At 41.8% G+C, this 27,092-nt stretch overlaps 1 protein-coding gene across 1 annotated transcript in view; it reads left to right on the forward strand.

Annotated features, from left to right (window-relative positions):
* The window catches only part of clcn6 (chloride channel 6), an 87,920-nt gene that overhangs the window by 40,182 nt on the left and 20,646 nt on the right, over positions 1–27,092 (forward strand). The window contains exons 10-18 of the mRNA XM_060852003.1: positions 602–734; positions 1,031–1,144; positions 2,245–2,411; positions 2,971–3,091; positions 3,532–3,658; positions 13,218–13,371; positions 14,771–14,930; positions 15,310–15,416; positions 17,192–17,378. Coding sequence (XP_060707986.1) covers positions 602–734; positions 1,031–1,144; positions 2,245–2,411; positions 2,971–3,091; positions 3,532–3,658; positions 13,218–13,371; positions 14,771–14,930; positions 15,310–15,416; positions 17,192–17,378 — 1,270 coding nt within the window. The remainder of the gene's footprint in view (positions 1–601; positions 735–1,030; positions 1,145–2,244; positions 2,412–2,970; positions 3,092–3,531; positions 3,659–13,217; positions 13,372–14,770; positions 14,931–15,309; positions 15,417–17,191; positions 17,379–27,092) is intronic.

A 27,092-nucleotide genomic window follows, 5' to 3' on the forward strand; every position in this document is an offset into this window, starting at 1 on the left:
GGGCTTAGTCTCTGGCATATCAATGGCAGGTGTTTGACAACAAATTGCCACAAAGATGGTGGAGTGAAAGTTTAATTTTGTATTCTGGTGTCAATATGTTACCATGGGACATCAGGTGGTGAGGGAGTGGAACAAGCTTTTGCTGGCTCACTGGCTGCCCTGGGAAGGTACTTGCTGTTGGATCCAGCTGATTTTCCCTCCCTTTAGCTGTTGGGATTCCTGATCCCTGGGAAATAACTTGCACCTATTAAATTGAAGACTGCTGTCAAACCTCAGACACGTAAGCTCATTAAACATCAAAATGTTGAGTCCACCTCTGGAGTAACCCCACCAACTTGTCTCTGATAAAAACTGGAAAGTCTGAGTTGTAGATTGATTGATTTCTATCTGATAATGTAAGTGTTTAAATCCCCCCCCCCCATCTCCTTTGTATCTGAATGTTCAATGTACAATCAGATTTTTTCCTGTTGCTAGGTGTTTATTTTGAGAAAACCATGGAGAAAAAGTCAATGTGTTTTAATTCAGCTGTTGAGTCTTTGTGTTGGTTTTCACAGTGGAATTTTATGATGCTGTGTCTGAACGGCTCTGTTGGCATCCACAGGGACAAGCGCGACTTTGTGTCAGCAGGCGCAGCAGCAGGTGTTGCAGCAGCATTCGGCGCTCCAATCGGAGGGACGTTGTTCAGTTTGGAGGAAGGGTCCTCATTCTGGAACCAAGCGCTAACGTGGAAAGTGGTGAGTGTGACCAATCAACTGCCAGTATTAAGGGAAACCATCTGTTTTTTGAGCCAGTGCAATATTTTGTCTGACTGAGGCTGTTTTTTTCGTGGACTGGTATTTGGCTGGGTTGGAGCCAGGTATGGACAGTGCAGTAGTCTGGTTGGGGTTTGGTATTTGGTATGCAATTGTTTGACTGCAGAAGCTGCGGTGGAATTGGTGTGGTAGTTGGTTTTGGCAGATGTGGCTGGGTTGGGTGGTTCAGTGTGGGTGTGCAGTTCTGTCCTTTGATTGTGTTTCCTGCTCTTTTCCAGCTCTTCTGCTCAATGTCTGCTGCATTCACACTGAACCTCTTCCGCTCAGGTATCCGTTATGGGAGCTGGGGTTCTTTCCAGCTACCTGGATTGCTCAACTTTGGCGAGTTCAAGGTATTCTGTGGATTTGTTGCTGCTTTCTGTAATGTCCTTCACAACCCCATCTGAAAGCCCTAAATGCAAATAGTTTTGGAAGTATGTAGCCTGGAGAAATTTCACAAAAATTTAATGTTCCCATGGAGAGCTAAACATTGTTGACAAATGTTTGCATTTATTTGTATGCTCATCTATGGAGTGTCCTAAAGTGTCTTCTAACCAAGTAAATACTTTTAAGGTGCGGTCATTGTTGTGATGAACGAAATTCAGCAGTAAATTTGCACAGAACAAGAACCTGAAAATTGTAATTGTAATTATGACCATTTAATTTTTTTAATGATGTTGAGGGATAAGTATTGGCCAGGGCACACAAGATACCATTCCATCTCAAAAATAATACAATGGGATCTTTTATGTTCACCTGAGAAGCTCTAGGGGATCTCAGTAACTATTCCAGTGCAAGAACATTACCTCCTTTGGGTTGAACTGGAGTGCCAGCTGAGATATTTGTGCTGAAGTCTCTATTGTAAGAGTTCAGTCCACAACTACCTCAGTCGGGTAAGAGTGCTACCAACTGAGCCACACATGATATCAGTTTCCTTGGAATGACAAAATGAGTTAGTTTTTTTTATTTGAATTATCCTGGGTTCATTAATTACAGTTCCGTTTCACCAAATTTATAAATAACTTTTCTTATTGTTTGAAAATGTAAATCGTATGGATAGCGATCTGCATGTGAGTCAGAAAGTTGTGGGTTCGAGTACTATTCGAGACTTGGAGGCTCTGACTCCAGTGGAGGACCGAAGGAGTGCTGCACAGTCAGGGTGCCAAGTCACTTTCAGGTACTCTCTCTGAAAAGAGGGAAAATCTCTTTGTTGGGATCTCTGTCAAAAGAGTGCCTGAACCCTCTGACCCATGACCAGAATGTTTGTTTATCCTCTGTGTTGCCCCATGCATACTTCTGATGAACATGTCCTGCACTGACACTTGGTTGCTTGATAAACCCGAGAGTAGGCCAGCTGTTTAGTGCCCTCATGAACTGTCAGGTGGGGTCTGTGCGTTTCATTCCATTGGTTCCAGCTTGTGCTCAAATGGTTGCTGATGGCAATGTATATTAGTGTGCAGATGGAGACAAGAAGTGTCATTTGTGGACAGCAGTGGACCTGGCCTTCTTCATCATAATGGGTGTGATTGGTGGACTCTTGGGAGCAATGTTTAATTGTCTGAATAGGAGGCTTGCAAAGTACCGCATGCGCAATGTGCATCCCAAGGCCAAGTTTGTCCGGTAAGTAAAGACGACTTAGAAAACATCTCAATCTCACCATATTCACAACTCAAACTTTATACCTCATCCCAATTTTTCTAAGCTTACCAGCCTACATTTCTTACCCTCCTCACTGTCTAATACTTGCAGAAGTACTGTTCCATAGGTCATTTTAACTATCTTTGCCTCTGAGTGCTTCACTGACGATCAGCAGGTTATCCAACATGAGACATTGCAGCTGATTTCAATCCTGGCCTCAACAAAAGTTTAAACTGTCTCCTCCAGCTTGCATCACTGGAAGTTTTGACTGATTTTTCTTCACCGCCATCCTACCTTATCTCAAGATTGCAATAGCAGTCCTCAAACTACTTCTGTCTAAGGTCAACCTTAGTGCATCCTTCTCTGGAAATTGAGTGTAGCTATTATTTCCTGGATATCACCCCTCATTCAGTTCAGTGATGCATATGCCTCAATTTTTGGGTGTAATGTGCAAGCAAGAGTGTGACTCATCGTGTTCATTCATCTTCTATTTACATTGAAATATTTAAAAATTTACTCCTGTCTATCTCCCTGACCTCAGGATTCTGGAGAGTCTGCTGGTTGCTATGGTGACAACAATGGTCGTATTTGTAGCCTCAATGACTTTAGGAGAATGTCGTGACATTCCTTCGCAACCACATAGCAACAACACAACACTACAGGTGAGTGTGTCACTCCGGCTTTCATAATCTCTATAAATGTTCTGAAACTTTGAGCATTGATCATTTGTTTAATTTTAGAAATTAAAAATTTGGCATCTTTGCAGTTTTGTCAAGATAAATCCTGTTACCGATTAAATTCCTTTGCTCTATTTTGAGACTTTCAGATGTGTTATATGTGGTCTAAATTCAGAAAGCTTTACATCTACTTGCCCTTTAAATGCTTTGCTATGCGTCATTGTGAGGGTATGAGATTGGCTTTTTCCAGTCACCCCTGGAAATTAGAGACTTTGTCTCATTTCACTGTATGAGTGAAACACTGTTATAAATGGATGTCTGACAGGGTTGGCTATTGGTTCAAATTCAAGAGCCGCAGTTCTCATCTTATACCTTTAATCTTGACACAGCAGTTGTTTTATTGTGTTTTGCTTTTTTCCCCTCAGCTTTCTGAGCGAACTGTAAATTCCAGCATCAAGACCTTTTTCTGTCCTAACCAAACCTACAATGACATGGCCACACTCTTCTTCAATCCCCAAGAGACTGCCATTCTTCAACTCTTCCACCAAGAGGGTGAGTCACAATAGGTTGGTCCATAAGATAGAGTTGTAGATTGGTTGTAGCACAAAAGGTGGCCATTTGGCCCTTTATGGCTGTACTGGCTGTTTGAACACTTTCACTTGGACCCATTGTCCAGCTTTCCCCAAGTAGCCCTGTACATTTCCCTTGTCAGATAGTAATCCAATTCTCTCTTGAATGTCCCCATTTTACTCGCCCCACTATTCTTTCAGACACTGAATTCCAGATCTCAAAAATTTGCTGCATGATCAAGCTTATTCTTATGTTGTCTCACCTTTGTTTTGGCTGCTGCCTTCAATTTGGTATTGGATCCTTCCATTAATGCAGTTTTCTTATCTACTCTATCCAGGCCCCACATGATTTTGAATATCTCCATTGAAGCTTCTTTCAACCTTGTCTTCAAGTAATGTAATCACAACTTCTCCAATCTTTCTCTGTAACTGAAGCTCTTCATTCCCAGGACCACTTTCATGAGTCTTTTCCACGTACTCTATAATGCATTAGTATTCTACTTGAAATGTGGTCCCCTTGAGGCCGAACCTGTGTTTTGCATAAGCTTAACATTATTTCCATAATCTGAAGCTTGCTACTTTTGTAGTCCTGCCTGCTAAATTCCTGACGTGCTCCCTGAATTCTGACTGCAGAATTGTATTCCTTTGACATATGTCATTGGTACTGGTATAGACCAAAATTGTTTACTGTTCATTCCCCTCCCTTAGTTCCTATTGCGTTTATTCCCTTTGCATACAGAAAATCTATGTTCCCCTCCACACAACCTCTTTTTATAGTGTACCCAGGTGCTGCAGATAACCAGCATTCACTGGAGTCCAACACTGATGGCAGAAAGCTGATAGAAACTGTATGTAAACCTCCCAACTGTAATGGTGATGGTAAGGCGTTAAACAGGAAACTAGAGGTGCAGGCCGTAAAAGTATGCTTGTGAAAATAGGCAACTTTAATCTGCATATAGATTGGTCAAATCAAATCTGTAACAATACCACAGAATAGGAATTCCTGGAGTGTATATGGATGGATTTCTGGATCAATAAATTGAGTAGATTGAGTATAGCCATGAAAAATGTTTGAAATGTTGATTTTCCTGCTCCTCAGATGCTGCGTGACTTGCTGTACTTTTTCCAGTATCACACTACTCTGACTGGATGTAGGTTTGCTCACTGAACTGGATGGTTCATTTCCAGACGTTTTGTCACCCTAATAGGTAACATCTTCAGTGGGCCTCCAGGCGAAGCAATGTATATGATTCCTGCTTTCTATTTATATGTTTGGGGTTCTTTGAGTTGGTGATGCCATTTCCTGTGGTCATGTCATTTCCTGTTCTTTTTCTCAGGGGGTGGTAGATGGGGTCTAACTCGATGTGTTTGTTGATAGAGTTCCGGTTGGAATACCATGCTTCCAGGAATTCTCGTGTGTGCCTCTGTTTGGCTTGTCCTAAGATGGATATGTTGTCCCAGTCCTTATCTGTATGTAAGATTACTAGTGAAGGAGGAAATGACTGCCAGACTACTCAGACCTCTTGGCATCATGGTAGCCCACAAACCCACCAACACACTAAAACAGCAGCTAATGAACTTGAAAGACCCTACACAGACAACGCGCAAAACTAATGTCATTTACAAAATACCATGCAAGTACTGTAACAAACACTACATTGGACAAACAAGCAGAAAACTAGCCACCAGGATACATGACCACCAACTCGCCACAAAATGACATGACCCTCTCTCACTATTTTCTTACATATAGATAAGGAAGGACACCAGTTCGACTGGGATAACACATCCATCTTAGGACAAGCCAAACAGACACACGAGCGAGAACTCTTAGAAGCATGGCATTCCAACTGGAACTCTATCAACAAAAACATCGAGTTAGACCCCATCTACCATCCCCTGGGGAAAAAAGAACAGGACATGACATGACCACAGGAAATGGCATCACCACAGGAAATGATATCGCCAACTCAAAGAAACCCAAACATATAAAGAGAAAGCAGGAATCATGTACAATGCTTCGCCTGGATGCCCACTGAAGATGTTACCTAGTAGGGTGACGAAATGTCTGGAAATGAACCTTCCAGCTCAGCGAGCAAATCTACATACAGATCCTCAACCTGAGCTACAAATCTTCTCAAAACTTGCTACTACTCTGACTCTCCAGTATCTGCAGTCCTCATTGTCTCAATAAATTGAACCAATTAGAGAACAGATCATGCTAGACTGTGTATTCAGAAAGGAATAATTGAAAATCCAGTTGTGCAAGGTCCCTTGGGGAAGAAAGACCGTGATATGACAGAATTCTTCAATAAAACTAAGTGATGTAGTTGATTCTGAGTCTAAGGTCCTGACCCTAAATAAAAGAAAATACATTGATATGAGGGGCGAGGTGGCTAGGACAAACTGGGGTATATTTTGTAAAGGACTGATGGTGGATAGGCAATGGTAAACATTTTAAAGTGTGCATGGAGAAACTGTAGAAATTGTTCATTCATGTTTGACACAAAATAAAACTGACAAGTTGACTTGACTCTGGTTAACAAGGGAAATTAGAGTATTAGATGCAAGGAATGAGCATCCCATTTGGCTAAAAAATAATAGCAGACCTGAGATTTGGAGCAGTTTAGACTTTAGCTAAGGAAGGCAAGTTGATTAAGAGGGAGAAAATAGAGTACGAGAGTAAACTTGTGGGGAACAGACAAACTTCTATAGATATATGAAGAGAAACAGATTAACTAAATTAAATATCGGTCCCCCACAGTCAGCAACAGGAAGTTATAATGTGGAACAAAGGGAAGCCAGATTAGTTAAATACAATTAAAGACCAATTAAATTTTGGCTCTATTTTCACAAAAGAGGACACAAATGATGTCCTATAAATCTTGGGGAACACGGGATCTGGTGAGAGCGAGGAACTGAAAGAGATCACTACCAGTTGGGAAATGGTGCTGGGGAATTGATGGGATTAAAAGCTGATCTCGAGGGCCTAGGACTGAGAGTGTTGTAATTAACTGCTCACAGTATATGAAACAAGGTAAATGAGATTACAGTGCAGATTGAAATTGCCAGGTATGTTGTGGTGGGTATCAAATTTCTGTATGGAGATCAGGGCTGGAATTAAAACTCCCTGTTGAAAGGACTTACAGATGGGCAGAAGGGATGGGGTTGCTGTGTTAGCATGAAGTGAAATTGAATGGATAGCAAGAGACTCAGAAGGCATAGCATCAGTGTGGGTAGTGGGTAGAGTTGAGGAGTCGCAAAGGAAACAATACCCTACTGGGAGTTATGCACAGGTCTCAAAGCAGTCGTCAGGCTGTGGGGAAGAAAATAATTCAGGAGAAAGAAATGGCGTGTAATCATGGGATCTTCAATATATAAGTGCCCTGGGAAAGTCGGGTTTGTAGCAGATCTCAAGAAAAGGAATTTGTGAAATGTCTACAAGATTTGGATACAGAACTGGCTCAAAGGTAGAAGACAGAGGGTGGTGGTGGAGGGTTGTTTTTCAGAGTGGAGGCCTGTGACCAGTGGAGTGCCACAAGGATCGGTGCAGGGTCCTCTACTTTTTGTCATTTACATAAATGATTTGGATGCGAGCATAAGAGGTACAGTTAGTAAGTTTGCAGATGACACCAAAATTGGAGGTGTAGTGGACAATGAAGAGGGTTACCTCAGATTACAACAGGATCTTATCAGATGGGCCAATGGGCAGATGGAGTTTAATTCAGATAAACGCGAGATGCTGCATTTTGGGAAAGCAAATCTTAGCAGGACTTATACACTTAATTGGTAACGTCCTAGGGAGTGTTGCTGATCAAAGAGACCTTGGAGTGCAGGTTCATAGCTCCTTGAAAGTGGAGTCGCAGGTAGATAGGATAGTGAAGGTGGCGTTTGGTATGCTTTCGTTTATTGGTCAGAGTATTGAGTACAAGAATTGGGAGGTAATGTTGTGGCTGTACAGGACATTGGTTGGGCCACTATTGGAATATTGCGTGCAATTCTGGTCTCCTTCCTATCGGAAAGATGTTGTGAAACTTGAAAGGGTTCAGAAAAGATTTACAAGGATGTTGCCAGGGTTGGAGGATTTGAGCTATAGGGAGGGACTGAACAGGCTGAGGCTGTTTTCCCTGGAGCATTGGAGGCTAAGGGGTGATCTTATAGAAGTTTACAAAATTCTGAGGGGCATGGATAGGATAAATAGGCAAAGTCTTTTCCCTGGGATCAGAGAGTCTAGAACTAGAGGGCATAGATTTAGGGTGAGAGGAGAAAGATATAAAAGGGACCTAAGGGGCAACCTTTTCACGCAGAGGGTGGTATGGGTATGGAATGAGCTGCCAGAGGAAGTGGAGGAGGCTGGTACAATTGCAATATTTAAGAGGCATTTGGGTGGGTATATGAATAGGAAGGGTTTGGAGGGATATGGGCCAGGTGCTGGCAGGTGGGACTAGGTTGGGTTGGGATATCTGGTCGGCAAAGACGGGTTGGACCGAAGGGTCTGTTTCCATGCTGTACATCTCTATGACTCTAGGACTCTAATTGGTGTCCTAAATCAATAGGGGAGAAGATGAAAAATGAAAGTAAGCTAGCTAATAGTATAAAAGAAGATTGTAAGAGGTTTTTTTAGATATCTTAAAAGGTAAGAGAGGGAAGCTGGACTGCTGGAGAAGTAGAAAATCATAACAAAGAAATGGCAGAGGAGCTGGACAGATACTTTGCATCAATTTTCGCAGAGGATGACACCTACAGCTTATCAGAACTTCAAGATAGTCAAGTGGCAGTGGTGAGTGTTGTGGTTATCACGAAGATGCTAGCCAAGCTGGAAGGTCTGAAGGTGATTAAACTGTCCAGACCAGATGGACTGCACCCCAGAGTTCTGAAAGGTGTTTGCCGTTTGTACAAATGATTTAGATGAGAATATAGAAAGCATGGTTAGTAAGTTTGTGGACAACACCAAAGTCATAACAGAAAGTGAAGAAAGTTTTCTAAGGTTACAAAGGGATCTTGATCAAATGGGTCAATGGGCTGAAAACTGGCAGATAGAGTTCATCTGGATAAATGGGGCAGCACGGTGGCTCAGTGGTTTGCACTGTTATCTCCCAACGCCAGGCACTCTGGTTCGATTCCAGCCTCGGACGATTGTCTATGTGGAGTTTGCACATACTCCCTGTGTATATGTGGGTTTCTTCCAGGTGCTTCAGTTTCATCCCATAATCCAAAGATGTGGTTAGGTGAATTGGCTGTGCTAAATTGCCCATAGTGTTCAGGGATGTGTAGTTTAGGTGCATTAGTCAGGGATAAATATAAGGTAGGGAAATGGTCTGTGTGGGTCACTCTTCAGTGGGTCGATGTGGACTTGTTGGGCTGAAGGGACTGTTTCCATACTGTAGGGATTCTATTCTATTCTATAAAATGTGAGCTATTGTGTTTTGGTACAACAAACAAAGGTAGGGCTTATACAGTTAATAGGTAGGGCCTTAGATGGTTTTGTAGTCGGAGGGACGAAAAGATGCAGGCACATAATTATTTGAATTTTGTGTCACATATAGACAGAGTGATTAAAAAGGTGTTTGGCACGCTTGCCTTCATTTCTCAGTCCTTTGAGTGCAGGATTTGGGAAGTCATGTTGAGGTTGTACAGGACATTGGTGAGGCTTTTTCTGGAGTACTGTGTCCAGTTCTGGTCACCCATTTGTAGGAAGGAAATTATCAAGCTGGAGAGGGTTCAAGAGGTGTACTATGATGTTGCCGAGTGTGGAAGGCTTGAGGTATAAAGAAAGGCTGGTTAGGTTGGGACTTCTTTCACTGGAACATAGGAGATTGAGAGGTGACCTAAAAGAAGTTTATAAAATAATGAGAGTAAAGATAGAGTTGATGGTAGTTAGCCTTTCCCTAAGATGGGGAATTTCAAGACTAGGAGACACATTTTTGAGGTAAGAAGAGAGAGATTTAATGAAGATGAAAGGCCAATGTTTTACACAGTGGTTTGTGTGTGTAATGAACTTACTGAGGCAGTGGTGGATGCAGGTAATCTTACAACATTTAAAAGACATTTGGATATGTTCATTAATTGGAAAAGTTTGGAGGGATATCGGCCCGGAGAAGGCATGTAGCAACAGTTTAATTTGGGATTATATTCGGCATGGACTGAAGGGACTGTTCTTTTGCGGTATGACTCTTAAGATAGCTGAGGAAATTGTAGAGGCACTGTTGGTGATCTTTATGCATTCACTGGAGTCAGGGAGGGTCCCAGAGGTAAGGAAAATATAACACCTCTATTTAAGAATGGAAGGAGGCAGAAGACAGAAAGCTATAGACTGGTTAACTGACCTTGATTATTGGTAAGATTTCAGAGTCCATTATTAAGGATGAGATTGCTGAATGTTTGGAGGTGCATGGTAAAATAGGGCTGAGTCAACAAGGCTTTGTCAAAGTCATGCCTGACAAATCTGTTAGAATTCTTTGAGGAAGTAATGAACAAGGATACTCAGTGGTTGTGATCTAATTGGATTTCCAGAAGGCCTTTGACAATGTGCCACACAGGAGGCTATTAAATAAGATAAGAGCCTGTGGTGTTAGGGACAAGATACTGGCATCGATAGGCGATTGGCAACTGGTAGATGGCAGAGATGAGGATAAAGGGTCTTTTTCAGGATGACATCCAGTAACTAGTGGAGTTCCACAGGTGTCAGAGTTTGGACGATTCATGTTGTGTATGTTAATGATTTGGATGAAGGAACTGAGGGCTTTGTTGCTAAGTTTACAGATGATGCAAATAAATGTTGAAGCAGGGAAGCTGCAGAAGGACTTGGATAGGCTGGAGAGTGGGCAAACAATTGGAGATAGAATGCAGTGTGGGAAAGTGTGAGGTTATGCACTTTAGTAGGAAGAATAGAGGTTTAGTCCAGTTTCTGAACAGAGTAAGGTTTCAGAAGTTTGAAGTATAAAAGGACTTGTCCTAGTTCAGGATTCTTTTAAGGTTAATTAACACATAGGCGCAGTTGGTAGTTAGGAAGGCAAATGCAGTATTAGTGTTCATTTCAAGAAGGCTAGAACCCAAGAGCAGAAATGTACTACTGAGGTTTTATAGGCTCTGATCAGACTGTATTTGGAATATCGTGAGCAGTTTGGGCTCTGTATCTAAGGAAGGATGTGATGGCACTGGAGGAGGTCTAGAAGAGGTTTACAAGAATGAACCTGGTGATAAATGTCTTGTCATATGAGGAGTGGTTGAGGACTCTGTGTCTCCTACTTGATGGAGTTTAGAAGGATGAGGGGGATCTGATTGAAACTTACAGAATACTGATAGGCCTGGATAGAGTGGATGTGGCAAAGGTATTTCTATTCATTGGACAGACTCAGTGAAGGGATGGCTGTTCAGAACTAAGGAAAGGAGGAATTTCTTCAGTCAGAAAATGGTTAATCTGTGGAACTCATTGTTTCAGAGGTCTGTGGAGACCAAATCATGAGTGTACATAAGACAGAGATAGATAGGTTCTTGATTACTAAAGGGACCAAAGGTAACAGGTAGCAGGCAGGAGAATGAGGTTGAGAAACATGTCAGCCATGACTGAACGGGGGGAGCTGATTCATTGGATCGAATTGCCTAATTCTGCTCCTGTGTCTTAAGGTTTTATTGGCTTGATAATCTAGTTAAGAAAGTGGCCTCAGAAATAGTGGATGCATTCACTGGTAGTCATCCTTCAAGATTCTGGAATAGTTCCTATGGGGGTTAGTTAATATAACCCTACTATTTAAAAAGGAAGGTGGAGAGCAAACAGAATTATAGACCAGTTAGCCTGACATCAGTGGTGGGGAAAATATTAGAGTCCATAAAAAAGATAACCAGTCAGTAGGAAATCAGTGATGGATTGGACAGAGTCAGCATGGATTTATGAAAGGGAAACCAGGTTTGACAAATCTACTGGAATTTTTTGAGGATCAACTAGTAGAGTTGATAGGGGTGAGCCAGTGGATATGATTTTCTTCGACTTTTGTAGGGCTTTCAACAGGGTTCCACAAATGAGATTGGCATGTAAAATTAAAGTGCATGGGATTGGGAGTAGTGTATTGACGTGGATAGCAAATTGATTGGCAGACAGGAGACAGTAGGAATAAACAATTTTTTTTTAAATGCAGTGCAGTGACTAGTTAGGTATCCCAGGGATCAGTGTTTGGACCCAAGGTATTCACAATTGGTATTAATTATGTAGATGGGGGAACTAAATACAGTATCTCCCAAGATTACAGATGATACAATTGAATGGAAGGGTGAACTCTGAGGAGGGTGCAGAGATGGCTCAGTGCGATTTAGAAAATTTGAGAGAGAGAGAGGAAATGCATCAAGTATGTGGATAAATGTGAGGTTATCCAGTTTGGAAAGTAAGATTATTATCTGAATACAGTAGATTGGGAAAGGGGGAGATGCAACAAGACCCTGGGTGTCCTTGTGCACCACTGTCAAAGGAAGCATGGTGTGCAACAGCTGGTGAAGAAGGCAAATGTTGTATTGGTCTTCATAGTGTGATGATTGAGGTACATGAGCAGGGATGTCATTGCAAGGGCCTTGCTGAGACCACAGATGGAATATTATGTGCAATTTTGTCTTGTTATGAGGACAGATGTTCTGGCTATGGAGGAAGTGTAACAAAGGTTTACTGGACTGGTGTGTGAAGAGAGACTGGATTGGTTAAGACTGTACACAGTGGGGTTTAGAAGAAGGAGGGGGAATCTCTTGGAAGCCTATATAATTCTAGCAGGAATAGACAGGAAAAATTCAGGAAAGATGTTCCTGCTTACTGGAGTGTCCCAATCCAGGACCCTGATTCAGGGATATGGGGTGAGCTCTTTCATGCTTCAATGAGGAGAAATTCCTTCACTCCGAGAATGATGAGCCCACGAGCCAAACCATTGAATGTTTTCAAGAAGGAGTTAGATCTTGTTCTTGCGGCTGAAGAGATCAAAGGTTATGAGGTGAAAGCAGTATCAAGTAGCTGAGTTTCATGATCAGCCCTGGTTATACTGAATGGCAGAGGAGGCCTGAGAGGCAGATGGCCTACTACTGCTGTTTTCGGTTTCAATGACTGAAGTTCCATAGTGTGGAAATGTCCATCATTTTTTTTCACCCTGCCCCACCTCCAAAGCTTCTGAGGATGCGAGTTAATTAAAAGTTTGAGATTGGCGATTTTTGTTTGGCAGATGTATTAAATTTTCTGGAACCAATGCAGATAGATGGAGTTAACATACAGATGGCTCATGACATAAGTGAGTGAAAAATGGGATTCTCGGAGCTAAATTGCCTCCCTTGCTGGATTCATGAATTTGGTCTGTCACGAATTATGAAAACAGATTCTGAGATTTTGGGCAATATAGCCAATTGAAATTGGTACAATAGTCTAAATTAGTTAAGTATATTTGATCTACAACAGAGATTGAGTCAGGTCAGCCTGCCTTTCTCAAGGCATAGTGATTGTGATTTTGGCAAAACTATTGTGTCTGCTGAAGGATTTCATTGTTCGTGCTGTTTTACTGTTCTTGTCTCTCCAGGAACCTTCAGTCCAGTCACTCTGAGCATTTTCTTTGTTCTTTATTTTCTTCTGGCTTGTTGGACGTATGGTGTGTCAGTCCCCAGTGGGCTTTTCGTGCCCTCGCTTCTTTGCGGAGCTGCTTATGGTCGACTTGTAGCAAATGTTCTGAAAACGTGAGTGATGTAAGAACAAACTTTGTGCAATGGGCTTCCAAACCACTTGGAACGCAAGTGATAGCTATTGGTTTGTGAAATTGTGGTTACAGTCACCCTAGAGTGCATTAACGTTTGGAGATAGTCAAATGTCGAATGATTTTACTGAAAGTATTAATTTTCAAGAAGCACAAATAGATTTTACTACACAAGGATCAAGTAAAGTAAACCCTACTAATAAACAGAGTCCTAGGTAATTGCTTCCACTTTATATCAAAAAATGCAACCAGTAGATATTTTAGACTGAATTCCTCAACCCACATTTACCTTCTCCACTATGATTCATCCCTTCTCCAAGAAGACTTTGACAATTTATCAGATTCTTGATGGTTATCCACTTTTTTTGCAGCTACAAACTTTTGTCACCTTGCTGTAAGGTCTGTAATTTTTGAACTTGAACCAGGTTTCTCTAGTTCTTTTCTCCTGGTTTACAGCTGCTTTTCAGCTCCTGACACAATTTCTTTCTCTCTGCCTTCTTCAAGGTACCTTATAGTTTTCAATATGAGAGCTAGAGTGTGGATTTCTTCCTCTAGCTCCAAATTGGCAAATCTGCTAGCCTCTTCCTTCATGAGCTCTATCTCCAAATTGAATGTAAGTTCCCACCTACATTCTGTTCCATGATAAAACTAGTGATCTCTTTGCTTAAGGTGCAGGGCTGGTTCGTGTTAACTTGATTTGCATTCTTGAATCAGTGAGCTGCAAATGTCACTAGGCTAGGGCTACCTGCTTGTGGTAATCCTGTGTTTATCATAAGCCTGTAATTTGTACCTAAAATTGGCTTCCTGTATCCCCTTCTCCATTGGAATGGGAAACACTGAAGTCCTGTTTTCAGTTAGGAATTTTAATGAGCTATCTCTGACCACAATGATCTTACATCTTAGAAACACTGGGTCACTTTTAAATGCAACAATTTACAAATTTAATACTCTTAACATCTTATGGACTTAAAGAGACTTAAAAGTCTTATGATTGCAGGCATGGCAACAGCTGAGATTGACCTCAAATATAAATATTGACACCCTCGAGTCTTCTGTTTGCTCCTTAATAATTATTACGCTGCTTTTATAAACTCCAGGACAGATCAAATCCCCCTTATTTACTCTAAATTTAAGGACACAATCCCAGTGCAAACCATAACCCTCTTAAAAAGCAAAAGCTAAAGTCCTGAAATACATGAATTATGAAACCAGATATTCATAAAATTAAAATTCCACAAAACATCCACCAAAGTGTGATTTCTATGTTTCAATCTGGGGAATGGGAGGTGTAGAGAATGGAGGCTATTGAGATAATAGAATGGGGTTGCACAGGCACTGTGGATAGTGAGCATTTTTAGTGTATTTTTCCGTTCTTTTCTCAGGTTTATTGGAATGACGCACATTTACTCTGGGACCTTTGCTTTGGTTGGGGCAGCTGCATTCCTTGGTGGGGTGGTCCGAATGACCATTAGTCTCACAGTCATTCTCATTGAATCAACTAACGAAATCACATATGGATTGCCAATCATGGTCACACTGATGGTATGTCATTTCCTACCTACAAGTGCATGGATGTGCAAATATATTCACAGAGGAATCAATATCTGCTGATAAACATAGAGTCCCAGTGTAAATAATTCTCAGAATAAACAGCAATCTAGGATGAGGTAAAAGTGTACCAACCCAGGGTTAAGTTAGAGTTATGTGTAAGTTTGTGTCCTTCTGTTTGAAAATGTTCTTCCTGAGATTTGCAAGAGAGTAGAATACCTGGAGCTGACATTTCAGTGTTCAGGGAAGTATTTCACAGCTCCATGACGAGCATGATAAAATCGCTTTAAATATGTGAGATTAAGTGCCTCATATTGTTGCCTTGGATGCATTTCATCAGCAACTTCCATGTTCCTCTTCCTCTCTCTTCCAGATTGCAAAATGGACTGGTGATTTCTTTAATAAAGGGATCTATGATCTGCATGTCGATCTCCGTGGTGTACCCTTACTTGAGTGGGAGACTGAGGCTGAAATGGATAAGTAGGTGTTTATTACTGTGGACGTACATAGCTGTTCTGTCTATTTCTCTGGTAATTGTTCACTATGACCAATGAATCATTTGATTAGGTTTAATTTAAAATTAACTTTTTTATGATGTATGTTTGAGAGAGACACAGCAACACTGTCTGGCAATGTCCAGAGCTTGCTCCTCTCTGACGCAAAATCCTTCTTCTTTACTGAATCCCTCCAGTCTGTCCTTTTATTGCAGTTAATTACTTCTGTACTTAAATGGTTTGATATTTAGAATGTCAAAATGTTCAGAAATGCAGAAAAATAGACTTGGCAACAGTTATTAAGACTGGGCCGCAGCTGTTCACGTTGTATATTAATGATCTGGATGAAGGGACAGGGGGCATTCTAGCAAAGTTTGCCGATGATACGAAGTTAGGTGGACAGGCAGGTAGTACAGAGCAAGTGGGGAGGCTGCAGAAGGATCTAGACAGTTTGGGAGAGTGGTCCAAGAAATGGCTGATGGAATTCAATGTGAGTAAATGCGAGGTCTTGCACTTTGGAAAAAAGAATACAAGCATGGACTATTTTCTAAATGGTGAGAAAATTCATAAAGCCAAAGTACAAAGGGATCTGGGAGTGCTAGTCGAGGATTCTCTAAAGGTGTTGTGGTTCTGTTCACTGAGCTGGGAATTTGTGTTGCAGACGTTTCGTCCCCTGTCTAGGTGACATCCTCAGTGCTTGGGAGCCTCCTGTGAAGCGCTTCAAATGCTGGAGGAAAGATCACAGAAACGTCTGCAACACAAATTCCCAGCTCGGTGAACAGAACCACAACAACGAGCACCCGAGCTACAATCTTCTCACAAACTTTGCATTCTCTAAAGGTAAACATGCAGGTTGAGTCCATGATTAAGAAAGCGAATGCAATGTTGTCATTTATCTCAAGAGGGTTGGAATATAAAAGCACCGTTGTGCTACTGAGACTTTATAAAGCTCTGGTTAGGCCCCATTTGGCAAACTGTGTCCAGTTTTGGTCCCCACACCTCAGGAAGGACATACTGGCACTGGAGCGTGTCCAGCGGAGATTCACACGGATGATCCCTGGAATGGTAGGTCTAACATATGAGGAATGGCTGAGGATCCTGGGATTGTATTCATTGGAGTTTAGAAGATTAAGGGGAGATCTAATAGAAACTTACAAGATAATACATGGTTTGGAAAGGGTGGACGCTAGGAAATTGTTTCCATTAGGTGAGGAGACTAGGACCCGTGGACACAGCCTTAGAATTAGAGGAGGTAAAGTTAGAACAGAAATGCGGAGACATTTCTTCAGCCAGAGAGTGGTGGGCCTGTGGAATTCATTGCCGCAGTGGAGGCTTGGACGCTAAATGTCATCAAGGCAGAGATTGATAAATTCTTGATGTCACAAGGTATTAAGGGCTACGGGGAGAATGCGGGTAAGTGGAGTTAAAATGCCCATCAGCCATGATTGAATGGCGGAGTGGACTTGATGACCGAATAGCCTTACTTCCACTCCTATGTCTTATGGTCATATGGACTCTTCTCCAGTTTTTATTGAGGCACAAGGGGTTTGATAGTTTGGAGTTAGATGTCAGGGTTTTTGATTTATCAGCGTCTTCCCTCTTTAGGTCAGAAACAATGTTCCACAATTCACTCGAGGCAAAGTCTTACTATTGAGGCTTTGCATCAGCTCCAAGCTGGGCAGTTGGTGAGGTCAAGGGGCAAATATTGTAAAATGACTTTTAAAGCATAATACATTTGATTCACTTTATGATCAATCTTAGACTGACAGCCAGTGATATTATGGAGCCAAATCTAACCTACGTCTATCCTCACACCCGGATTCAATCACTGGTCAGTATTCTGCGCACCACAGCACACCATGCATATCCTGTGGTCACGGAGAACAGAGGGAATGAGAAGGAATTCATGAAAGGAAATATCCTCATCAGCAACAACATTAAGTTTAAGGTAAAGCTGTGCCAGTTTGTTATCAATGCTGCAGAACCAGACAATTACAAGATGATACCATTGGAAGCTGAAAATGTGTTACTGGAAAAGCGCAGCAGGTCAGGCAGCATCCAAAGAGCAGGAGAATCGACGTTTCGGGCAGATTCCTGAAGAAGGGCTCATGCCCGAAACATCGATTCTCCTGCTCCTTGGATGCTGCCTGACCTGCTGCGCTTTTCCAGCAACACATTTTCGGCTCTGATCTCCAGCATCTGCAGTCCTCACTTTCTCCTCGATACCATTGGAAGCACAATCCTGTCAATTAATTAGACTTGAGAGTAAATTTGAGGCAATGACAAGGACACCTCTGGACTTGTGTGGTGGCAATGGGAAGATGAAGTTGATGCTGATATGGGGAGAGAACCATGTTGGCTATTTAGATTTGTTCTTGTGAAGAACTTACAGGCAAAATGGGTCAAACCACTACTTTGTGTGTGAAATAGTTAAAATGAAAAATTAACTTACATTACACAGCAGAGAATCATAGAACTTTACAGCAGGGAAGGAGGCCATTAGATCCATCATGTTTGTACTGGCCCCTGAAAGAGCTACCTAGCTAGTCTCCAGCCCGATCTCTGTACCCCTCTAAATTCATCGCTTTCAATTACACATACGCAGCTTTCCTTTTAATTTCCCATGAAGTTCGTCACCACCACTCCCCAGGCAGCACATTGCAAATCCTAACAACTGAGTAAAGATGTTTCTCCTCATCTCACTTTTACCTCTCTTGCTGATAATCTTGATGTTGTGACCCCTTGTTACATATCAAATAGTGGAAACAGAATATCCTTCTTTAACCAATCAGAATTGTTCATAATTTTGAACACCTGAAGAAGATCAACTCTTAATATTCTCTTCCAAGGAGAACAAGCTCAATTTCTCTAATCTTTCCATGTATCTAAAATCAAACATGCTTCCTGTAATAAGGTGCCCACAATTGAACATAATACTCAAAATATGGTCTCACCAATCATTTTAGAGGTGCAGCATCACTTCCTTACTTTTATACTCTTTCACAATTTATGCCTCACTGGGGTAATGCACTAGAAATCAAGCTGTGCTGTTCCTGGGGTTATCACAAAAGAAAACAAATTTATGAATGTATGCAAAATTCCCTAATTCACTGAAGTTTTAGACCCAGGTTGAGAAAAAGCACAGTCCAGGTTTATGTGCTAAACAAAACTTATAATTTATTTCAAATAGATTCTAGCTGCAAGTATACAATTATGAGCCATCAAGATATGTTCATATGGCATATAACTACAGTAGTTGAAGCTATGACTCCTTATGAAACTTTCCCATACACAAACAGAGAGACACAAATAAAGCTTGGTGTTATGAATGGAGGGAAAAACGAGAAAGGCAGTCCAGTGGTCCCTGATAACAGGGTTAGTGGAGCTAATCCCTTGGAAGAGGGGAAAGAAATTCTGGCTGCTCCTTTTCTGATGTATTTTAGGTGTTGGAGGTGATTTCCTCAAATTCTAGGGGCTGCAATTACTGTTTTATATGCTGTTGCATTGTTTTGGAAATTTGGAGAAAAAAAAGTCAAAACAACAGCACTTTTAAAAGGGAGAAGGACAGACAAAGGAAGCACATGGTGAGGTCAGTGCAGGAGAGAGAGAGAAACCCTCATTGCTAACTGACAGAGTTAGCAGTTACTGCCTTTGCTGTTGAATTCATGTATCAATGACATCAGAGTGTGTCTGGGAAAATTTAAAAAACTGTGAAATTCACAACTGATCTTGGAAAAACCTGTTTGGGAGAGCTCACAGCATAAAAACAGATAAGTGGTTTTTAAGCGTGGCCTTAAAATAAATCTGGAGTCGTGAGTAGAGTGGATGCTTTCTGGATTACATGTTATATTGAGCTATATCTCTTGATTAAACTTAAAATATAAGCCATAAGTATTAATTTAACCTGGAGCAGTGTTTTGTAGAGGAACAATTTTCTGGGTCAGTAGATTGTTAGAAGCAAAAATGGTCTTTAGTAGAGTGATATGCTCTTGTCGGATGTAGGAATTTAAGGAGAGTTTACAGGTTACTGAGGATTATATCAGCAATAAATGCAGTTGGTTGTGAATCATATCAGATTGAATGGATCGGTTGGAGAGGCAGTTAGAAGCAATGAGGAATTTACAAGAGCAAGGGGATGTGATGGATGGCAGTTAAAGGAAGGGGGGAAATCTCAGATACAGTCTCATAGGTAGGTTAACTCCAGGAAAGGTAAGAGAGGTAGGTAGGTAGTGCAGGAGTCTTCTGTGGCTATCCCCATTTCTAACAAGTATGCTGTTTTGGAAAATGTAGGGGGTGATGGATTCTCAGGAGAATGTAACACGAACAGCCAGGTTTCTGGTATTGAGGAGACTTACTCTAATGTAATGTGAAGGACATCAGGTTCCAAGCGATCAATTGTGTTCAGGAACTCTCTAGTTCCGAGGTACAGACAGACATTCCTGTGGCCAGCAGCAAAAAATCAGAATGGTGTGTTGCTTCCCTGGTGCCAGGATCAAGGATGTCTGAGAGGGTGCAGAATGTTCTCAAGGGGGAGAGGGGCCAGCAGGAGGTCATTGTACACATTGGAACCAACAACACATAGGAAGAGGAAAGCTTGAGATTCTGAAGGGAGATAACAGAGAGTTAGGTAGGAATTTAAAAAGGAGGTTGTCGAGAATAGTAATATCTGAATTATTCCTAGTGCTACAAGCTAGCTAAGGCAGGAATAGGAGGATAGAACTGATGAATGCATGGCTGAGGAGCTGATGTATGGGAGAAGGATTCACGTTTTTGGATCATTGGATGCTCTTTTGGGGTAGACGTGACCTGTACAAGAAGAACGGATTGCACCTAAATTGGAAAGGAACTAATATACTGGCCGAGAGAATTGCTAGAACTGCTCAGGAGGATTTAAGCTAGTAAGGTTGGGGTGATGGGGAGTGGTTTGAGACCAAGGGAGATAGTGAGAAAAGAGATCAATTTGAGACTGGTACAGTTGAGAACAAAGGCGGGTCAAACAGTCAGGGCAGGCAGGGACAAAGTAGTGAACAAGGTAGGACGGATAAATTAAACTGCATTTATTTCAATGCACGCGGCTGAACAAGGAAGGCAGATGAACTCAGGGCATGATTAGGAACATGGGACTGGGATATCACAGCAATTACAGAAACATGGCTCAGGGATGGACAGTTTAATGTTCCAAGATACAAATGCTACAGGAAGGACAGAAAGGGAAGCAAGAGAGGAAGGGGAGTGGCATTTTTGATAAGGGATAGCATTACAGCTGTACTGAGGGAGGATATTCCTGGAAATTCATCTGGGGAAGTTATTTGGGTGGAACTGAGAAATAAGAAAGGTATGATCACCTCATTGAGATTGTATTATAGACCCCTAATAGCCAGAGGGAAATTGAGAAACAGATCTATGAGGAGGTCTCTGTTGTCTGTAAGAATAATAGGGTGGTTATGGCTGGGGATTTTGACTTTCCAAACACAGACTGGGACTGCCATAGTGTTAAGGGTTTAGATGGAGAGGAATTTGTTAAGAGTGTACAAGAAACTGTTCTGATTCAGCATGTGGATGTACCTACTAGAGAAGGTGCAAAACTTGACCTACTCTTGGGAAATAAGGCAGGGCAGGTGACTGAGGTGTCTTTGGGAGAGCACTTTGGGGCCAGTGACCATAATTCTATTAGTTTTAAAATCGTGATGAAAAAGGATAGACCAAATCTAGAAGTTGAAGTTCTAAATTGGAGGAAGGCCAGTTTTGGTGGTATTAGGCAAAAACTTACAAAAGCTGACTGGGTGCAGATGTTTGCACGTAAAGGGACGGCTGGAAAATGGGAAGCCTTCAGAAATGAGTTAACGAGAGTCCAGAGAAAGTATATTCCTGTTAGGGTGAGAGGAAAGACTGGTAGGTATAGGGAATGCTGGATGATTAATGAAATTGAGAGTTTGGTTAAGAAAAAGAAGGAAGCATATGTCAGGTAATGACAGGATAGATTGAGTGAAACCTTAGAAGAGTATAAAGGAAGTAGGAATATACTTAAGAGAGAAATCACGAAGGCAAAAAGGGGGCATGAGATGGCTTTGGCAAATACAATTAAGGAGAATACAAAGAGCTTTTACAAATACATTAAGGACAAAAGGGTAACCAGGGAGAGAATAGGGCCCCTCAAAGCTCAGCAAGGCGGCCTTTGTGTGGAGCCACAGGAGATGAGGGAGATACTAAACGAGTATTTTGTATCAGTATTTACTGTGGAAAAGGACATGGAAGATATAGAATGTAGGGGAAATAGATGGTGACATCTTGAAAAATGTCCATATTACAGAGGAGGAAGTGCTGGATGTCTTGAAATGCATAAAAGTGGATAAATTCCCAGGACCTGATCAATGTACCCTAGAACTCTGTGGGAAGCTAGAGAGGTGATTGCTGGGCCTCTTACTGAGATATTTGTATCATTGATAGTCACAGGTGAGGTGCCAGAAGACTGGAGGTTGGCTAACGTGGTGCCACTGTTTACAAAAGGTGGTAAGAACAAGCCAGGGAACTATAGACTAGTGAGCCCTGATGTCAGTGGTGGGCAAGTTGTTGGAGAGAATCCTGAGGGACAGGATATACATGTATTTGAAAGGCAAGGACTGATATGGGATAGTCAACACGGCTTTGTGGATGGGAAATCATGTCTCTCAAACTTGATTGAGTTTTTTGAAGAAGTAACAAAGAGGATTAATGAGGGTAGAGCATTAGGTATGATCTAAATGGATTTCAGTAAGGCTTTAGACAAGTTTCCCCTTGGCAGAAGGTCGAAAACAGAGGGTGGTGGTGGTGGGTAGTTTTTCAGATTGGAGACCTGTGACCAGTGGAGTGCCACAAGGATCGGTGCTGGGTCCACTACTTTTCATCATTTATACAAATGATTCGGATGTGAGCAAAAGAGGTATGGTTAGTTTGCAGATGACACCAAAATTGGAGGTGTAGTGGACAGCGAAGAAGGTTACCTCAGATCACAACGGGATGTTGATCAGATGGGCCAATGGGTTGAGAAGTGGCAGATGGAGTTTAATTTAGATAACATGTTGCATTTATCTAAATTAAACTCCACCTGCCATTTCTCAACCCATTGGCATGTTGCATTTTGGGAAAGTAAATCTTAGCAGGACTTGTATACTTAATGGTAAGGTTCTAGGGAGTGTTGCTGAACAAAGAGACTTTGGAGTGCAGGTTCATAGCTCCTTGAAAGTGGAGTCGCAGATAGATAGGATAGTGAAGAAGGAGTTTGGTATGCTTTCCTTTATTGGTCAGAGTATTGAGTACAGGAGTTGGGAGATCATGTTGCAGCTGTACAGGACATTGGTTAAGCCACTGTTGGAATATTGCGTGCAATTCTGGTCTCCGTTCTATCGGAAAGATGTTGTGAAACTTGAAAGGATTCAGAAAAGATTCACAAGGATGTTGCCAGGGTTGGAGGATTTGAACTATACAGAGAGGTTGAATAGGCTAGAGCTGTTTTCCCTAGTGCGTCAGAGGCTGAGGGGTGACCTTATAGAGGTTTATAAAATCACGAAGGGCATGGATAGGGTAAATAAACAAAGTCTTGTCCCTGCGGTTGAAGAGTCCAAAACTAGAGGGCATAGGTTTAGGGTGAGAGGGGAAAGATATAAAAGAGACCTAAGGGGCAAATTTCCATGCAGAGGGTGGTACGAGTATGGAATGAGTTGCCAGAGGAAGTGGTGGAGGCTGGTACAATTGCAACATTTAACAGGCATCTGGATGGGTATATGAATAGGAAGGGTTTGGAGGGAAATGGGCCACGTGCTGACTGGTGTAGGACTGAAGGGTCTGTTCCCGTGCTGTACATCTGTATGACCGTATAAGTCGTTGTGGATTTGGAAGGTGCTGTCTAAGGAAATTTGAATTTTTAAAAAGCTTTTGCCTCATTGGTTAAAAGCCAGTGCTTACTGATGAGAGGAACCAAACTGGCTTTTTCACGCATGAGTTATTGTTTTTCACAGGAAAGTATAGCACCTTTCTCTTCGAAGGTCTAGATACTGACTGAACATTCATGCTCATGAGTACTTGGGAGCCAGGCATTTAGTTGTTGTCATTGAAAACTAGTCACCAATTCCACAAACCAGTCAGCAACTTGTTAATGACTGAATCTTTCCTTGTACAGACTTTGTCTGCAGCTCAACTGCAGTAAACCTCCTCACTGCTTGAATAAATAACAGTGCTGAGAACTTGCGATGCTTGAAAAAGTGCAGTAATCCTTCCAAAGTCCTTCATTTTTAAAATAGTTCTTTTCCCATTTCGGTCCACAATCAAAAATACAGCAAAGTAACAAGATATTGCCTTTACAAACATTGAAATACTTTGTACCCACTCTTGTAATGTGAAAAATATGGCAAACATTTTAAGTACAGCTAAGATCCAGGCAGTTAATTGCCAAATTATCTATTTTTATGTTATTTGTTTGGTATAAATATTTATTCCAAATGACTTCTCATTAGTCACAATATACAAAGTAGCTGTGGTTGGACTGCACTAATGCAGAAGGGACCAACTACTGGTTCGCAGTCAGATACTGACAGGTTATGCCAAGTTACTGGACTGGCAGGATAAAACTGATGTGATCTTTTTCACGATCCTGTACTTCACATTCTCTGTAGTGGTGGCAACAGCCACCAGAGTGCGCCTGTGATCTAATCTGATCAAGCTTTCTAATCCTGCCCAATAATGAAATTCAAGTAGAAGTATTGCAGTGCACACTTCAGACAGTTCTTTGCCTATCTAACCCCATTATGGTCATTTTTTCCAATAATATATTTATCATTTTGCTTTCTGTGGTATTTTAGTTAAATGATCATGACTTGAAATTGTCAACTTTGGAGTTTTATAATGGCTAACATTCAATTTTCTAATCTCCTTATCATAGAAGCTATCAGCTTTTGTACCTTGTGTCTCTCTGCAGTGAGTGTTGATATTCCCCCTCCCTTGAAAGATGCCTCTCTATGTTTGGAATTTAATTGAACCTTCAATAATGTGCACCAGAAATGGGCACTGAATTCCATGCAATTGCTTTGTAGCTGGAATTGCCTCTCAATCAATAAGCTTTCACTTTCGTTGTATCAAATGATCAATGAATACAAGGAGCAAGATAAAATACGGCTAATTATTTGTGGATTTGTATTTATCTATTAATGGCTGCATAATGTACCCAAACTAGTGGACAAAATAAAAAGACTGCAGCTTCACAAATTAAGGTAAATATTACAAATAATAGTTTCAGTTTAATAGAATCAGTTCCCAACATGGGACATAATCAAACTGTTACATAAATATTAAAAATAAACTTGTCAATTTCAAGTAATTTTTGAGAAAAAACTCAAAGGAATTGAGGATGCTGAAAATCTGAAATGCAACAAATTGCTGGAAAGTCTCAACAGGTTTGGCAGCATCTGTGAAAAGGAATCAGTTAATGCATCGGGTCCAGTAAACACCCTCCAGAACTGATGGTAGCTAATAATCTTTGAGACTTCGACACAAACCACTTGATTTGAACATTCTTGGGTTTATTGGGACTACCTAAGTTTCGAATATCTTAGCTCTCAAAATTTTAAGGTATCTTCAGTTCTGTGCTGCGCTAATCACAAGGCAGCTTGTTACTTACTCTGTAACCTGATCCAGATGAAACTTGGGACTTTACTTCAAGTTAAGCTCAATGCAGGAAAAGGCTTGCATTTCTATTGAATCTTCCACAGCCTTCAGGTGTCCGAAAGCACTTTGCAGCCAGCTGAGTGGTTTTCAAATACAGTCGCTGTTGCAATGGAGAAAATGTGATAGTGAACCTATGCAGAACAGGATCTCGCAAACGGCAATATGATAATGATCAGGCAATTCTTTTTGTGATTTGGTTGAGGGAGAAATATTGGTTAGTGCACGGTGCAGAACTCTCTTATTCTACTTCAACTATCACTCATAAAATCAGACAGAGCAAGACCCTGGTTTAGTATTTTATCTAAAAGACTACCTCCAAAACTACAGCATTCCCTTTGTACAGAGCTAAGCGGTCAGCCTGGGTCATGTGCTGAAGTCTGTGAAATGAACTTGACCCCCTGTCTGCCTTACTCAGATAGCCTTGTGACCCATAACTATGGTTGCACAGTTTTTGAGTAGCTTGTATACTTAGAATAGATTTAGAGTTAAGGCACTGAAGCAAAACTGGTCTAAAATTTTTGTCCTAGTACCTTTTATGTCATACAATATCTGGAACAAACAGCAGCAGAGAGAACGTTAATTAAAAATAAGTTTTAAAACCAAAATTTAGAGGTAGGTTTTAATATTTGGAAATTTTTGGGAGAGGTAAGCAGGGACCTAAGTAATAGTAGTATATTTTAAAGAGATGTACAGGAAAGGAAGTTTGTAAAAGGCCCAGTAATTAGGAACTATCTGGAGTAAGAGTAGGAATTTTGAGTAGAATTTGTTTTTGTAACCAAGCAAAACGTACTAACAGGAAAATAAAAAACAGTCAATCATCTGATCCTAGTTAGACATTTAAATTCCCTTTTAAATCACTGTCACGGTTCAGCCACCACTTCCATGCTGGCAGACTTAAATGAGTCAACGGAATTTCACTCTTAGAACTTTATTCTTTGCATTTAAATCTCGCCGTAAATCTTCTTTAAATCTTCCTTTCCCGACGCACCAACCAGTACCCTTCCACTGACACCTTCCTTCGACTGACTGAACTGGTCCTCACCCTGAATAACTTCTCTTTCCAATCCTCCCACTTCCTCCAAACTAAAGGAGTTGCCATGGGCACCCGCATGGGCCCCAGCTATGCCTGTCTCTTTGTAAGATATGTGGAACAGTCCATCTTCCGCAACTACACTGGCACCACCCCCCCACCTTTTCCTCCGCTACATCGATGACTGTATCAGCGCTGCCTCGTGCCCCCACGAGGAGGTTGAACAGTTCATCAACTTTACCAATACCTTCCATCCCGACCTCAAATTCACCTGGACTGTCTCAGACTCCTCCCTCCCCTTCCTAGACCTTTCCATTTCTATCTCGGGCGACCAACTCAACACAGGCATCTACTATAAACCGACTGACTCCCACAGCTACCTGGACTACACCTCCTCCCACCCTGCCCCCTGTAAAAACTCCATCCCATATTCCCAATTCCTTCGTCTCCGCCGCATCTGCTCTCAGGAGGACCAGTTCCAATACCGTACAGCCCAGATGGCCTCCTTCTTCAAGGACCGCAGATTCCCCCCAGACGTGATCGACGATGCCCTCCACCGCATCTCCTCCACTTCCCGCTCTTCCGCCCTTGAGCCCCGCCCCTCCAACGCCACCAAGACAGAACCCCACTGGTTCTCACCTACCACCCCACCAACCTCCGTATACAGCGTATCATCCGCCGTCATTTCCGCCAACTCCAAACGGACCCCACCACCAGGGATATATTTCCGTCCCCTCCCCTATCAGCGTTCCGCAAAGACCACTCCCTTCGTGACTCCCTCGTCAGGTCCACACCCCCCACCAACCCAACCTCCACTCCATGCACCTTGCCCCTGCAACCGCAGGAAATGCAAAACTTGCACCCAACCTCCTCCCTTATTTCTCTCCAAGGCCCCAAGGGATCCTTCCATATCCGCCACAAATTCACCTGCACCTC

The sequence above is a fragment of the Hemiscyllium ocellatum genome, chromosome 37 (genome assembly GCF_020745735.1).
Source record: "Hemiscyllium ocellatum isolate sHemOce1 chromosome 37, sHemOce1.pat.X.cur, whole genome shotgun sequence".
Taxonomy (NCBI): Eukaryota; Metazoa; Chordata; class Chondrichthyes; order Orectolobiformes; family Hemiscylliidae; genus Hemiscyllium; species Hemiscyllium ocellatum.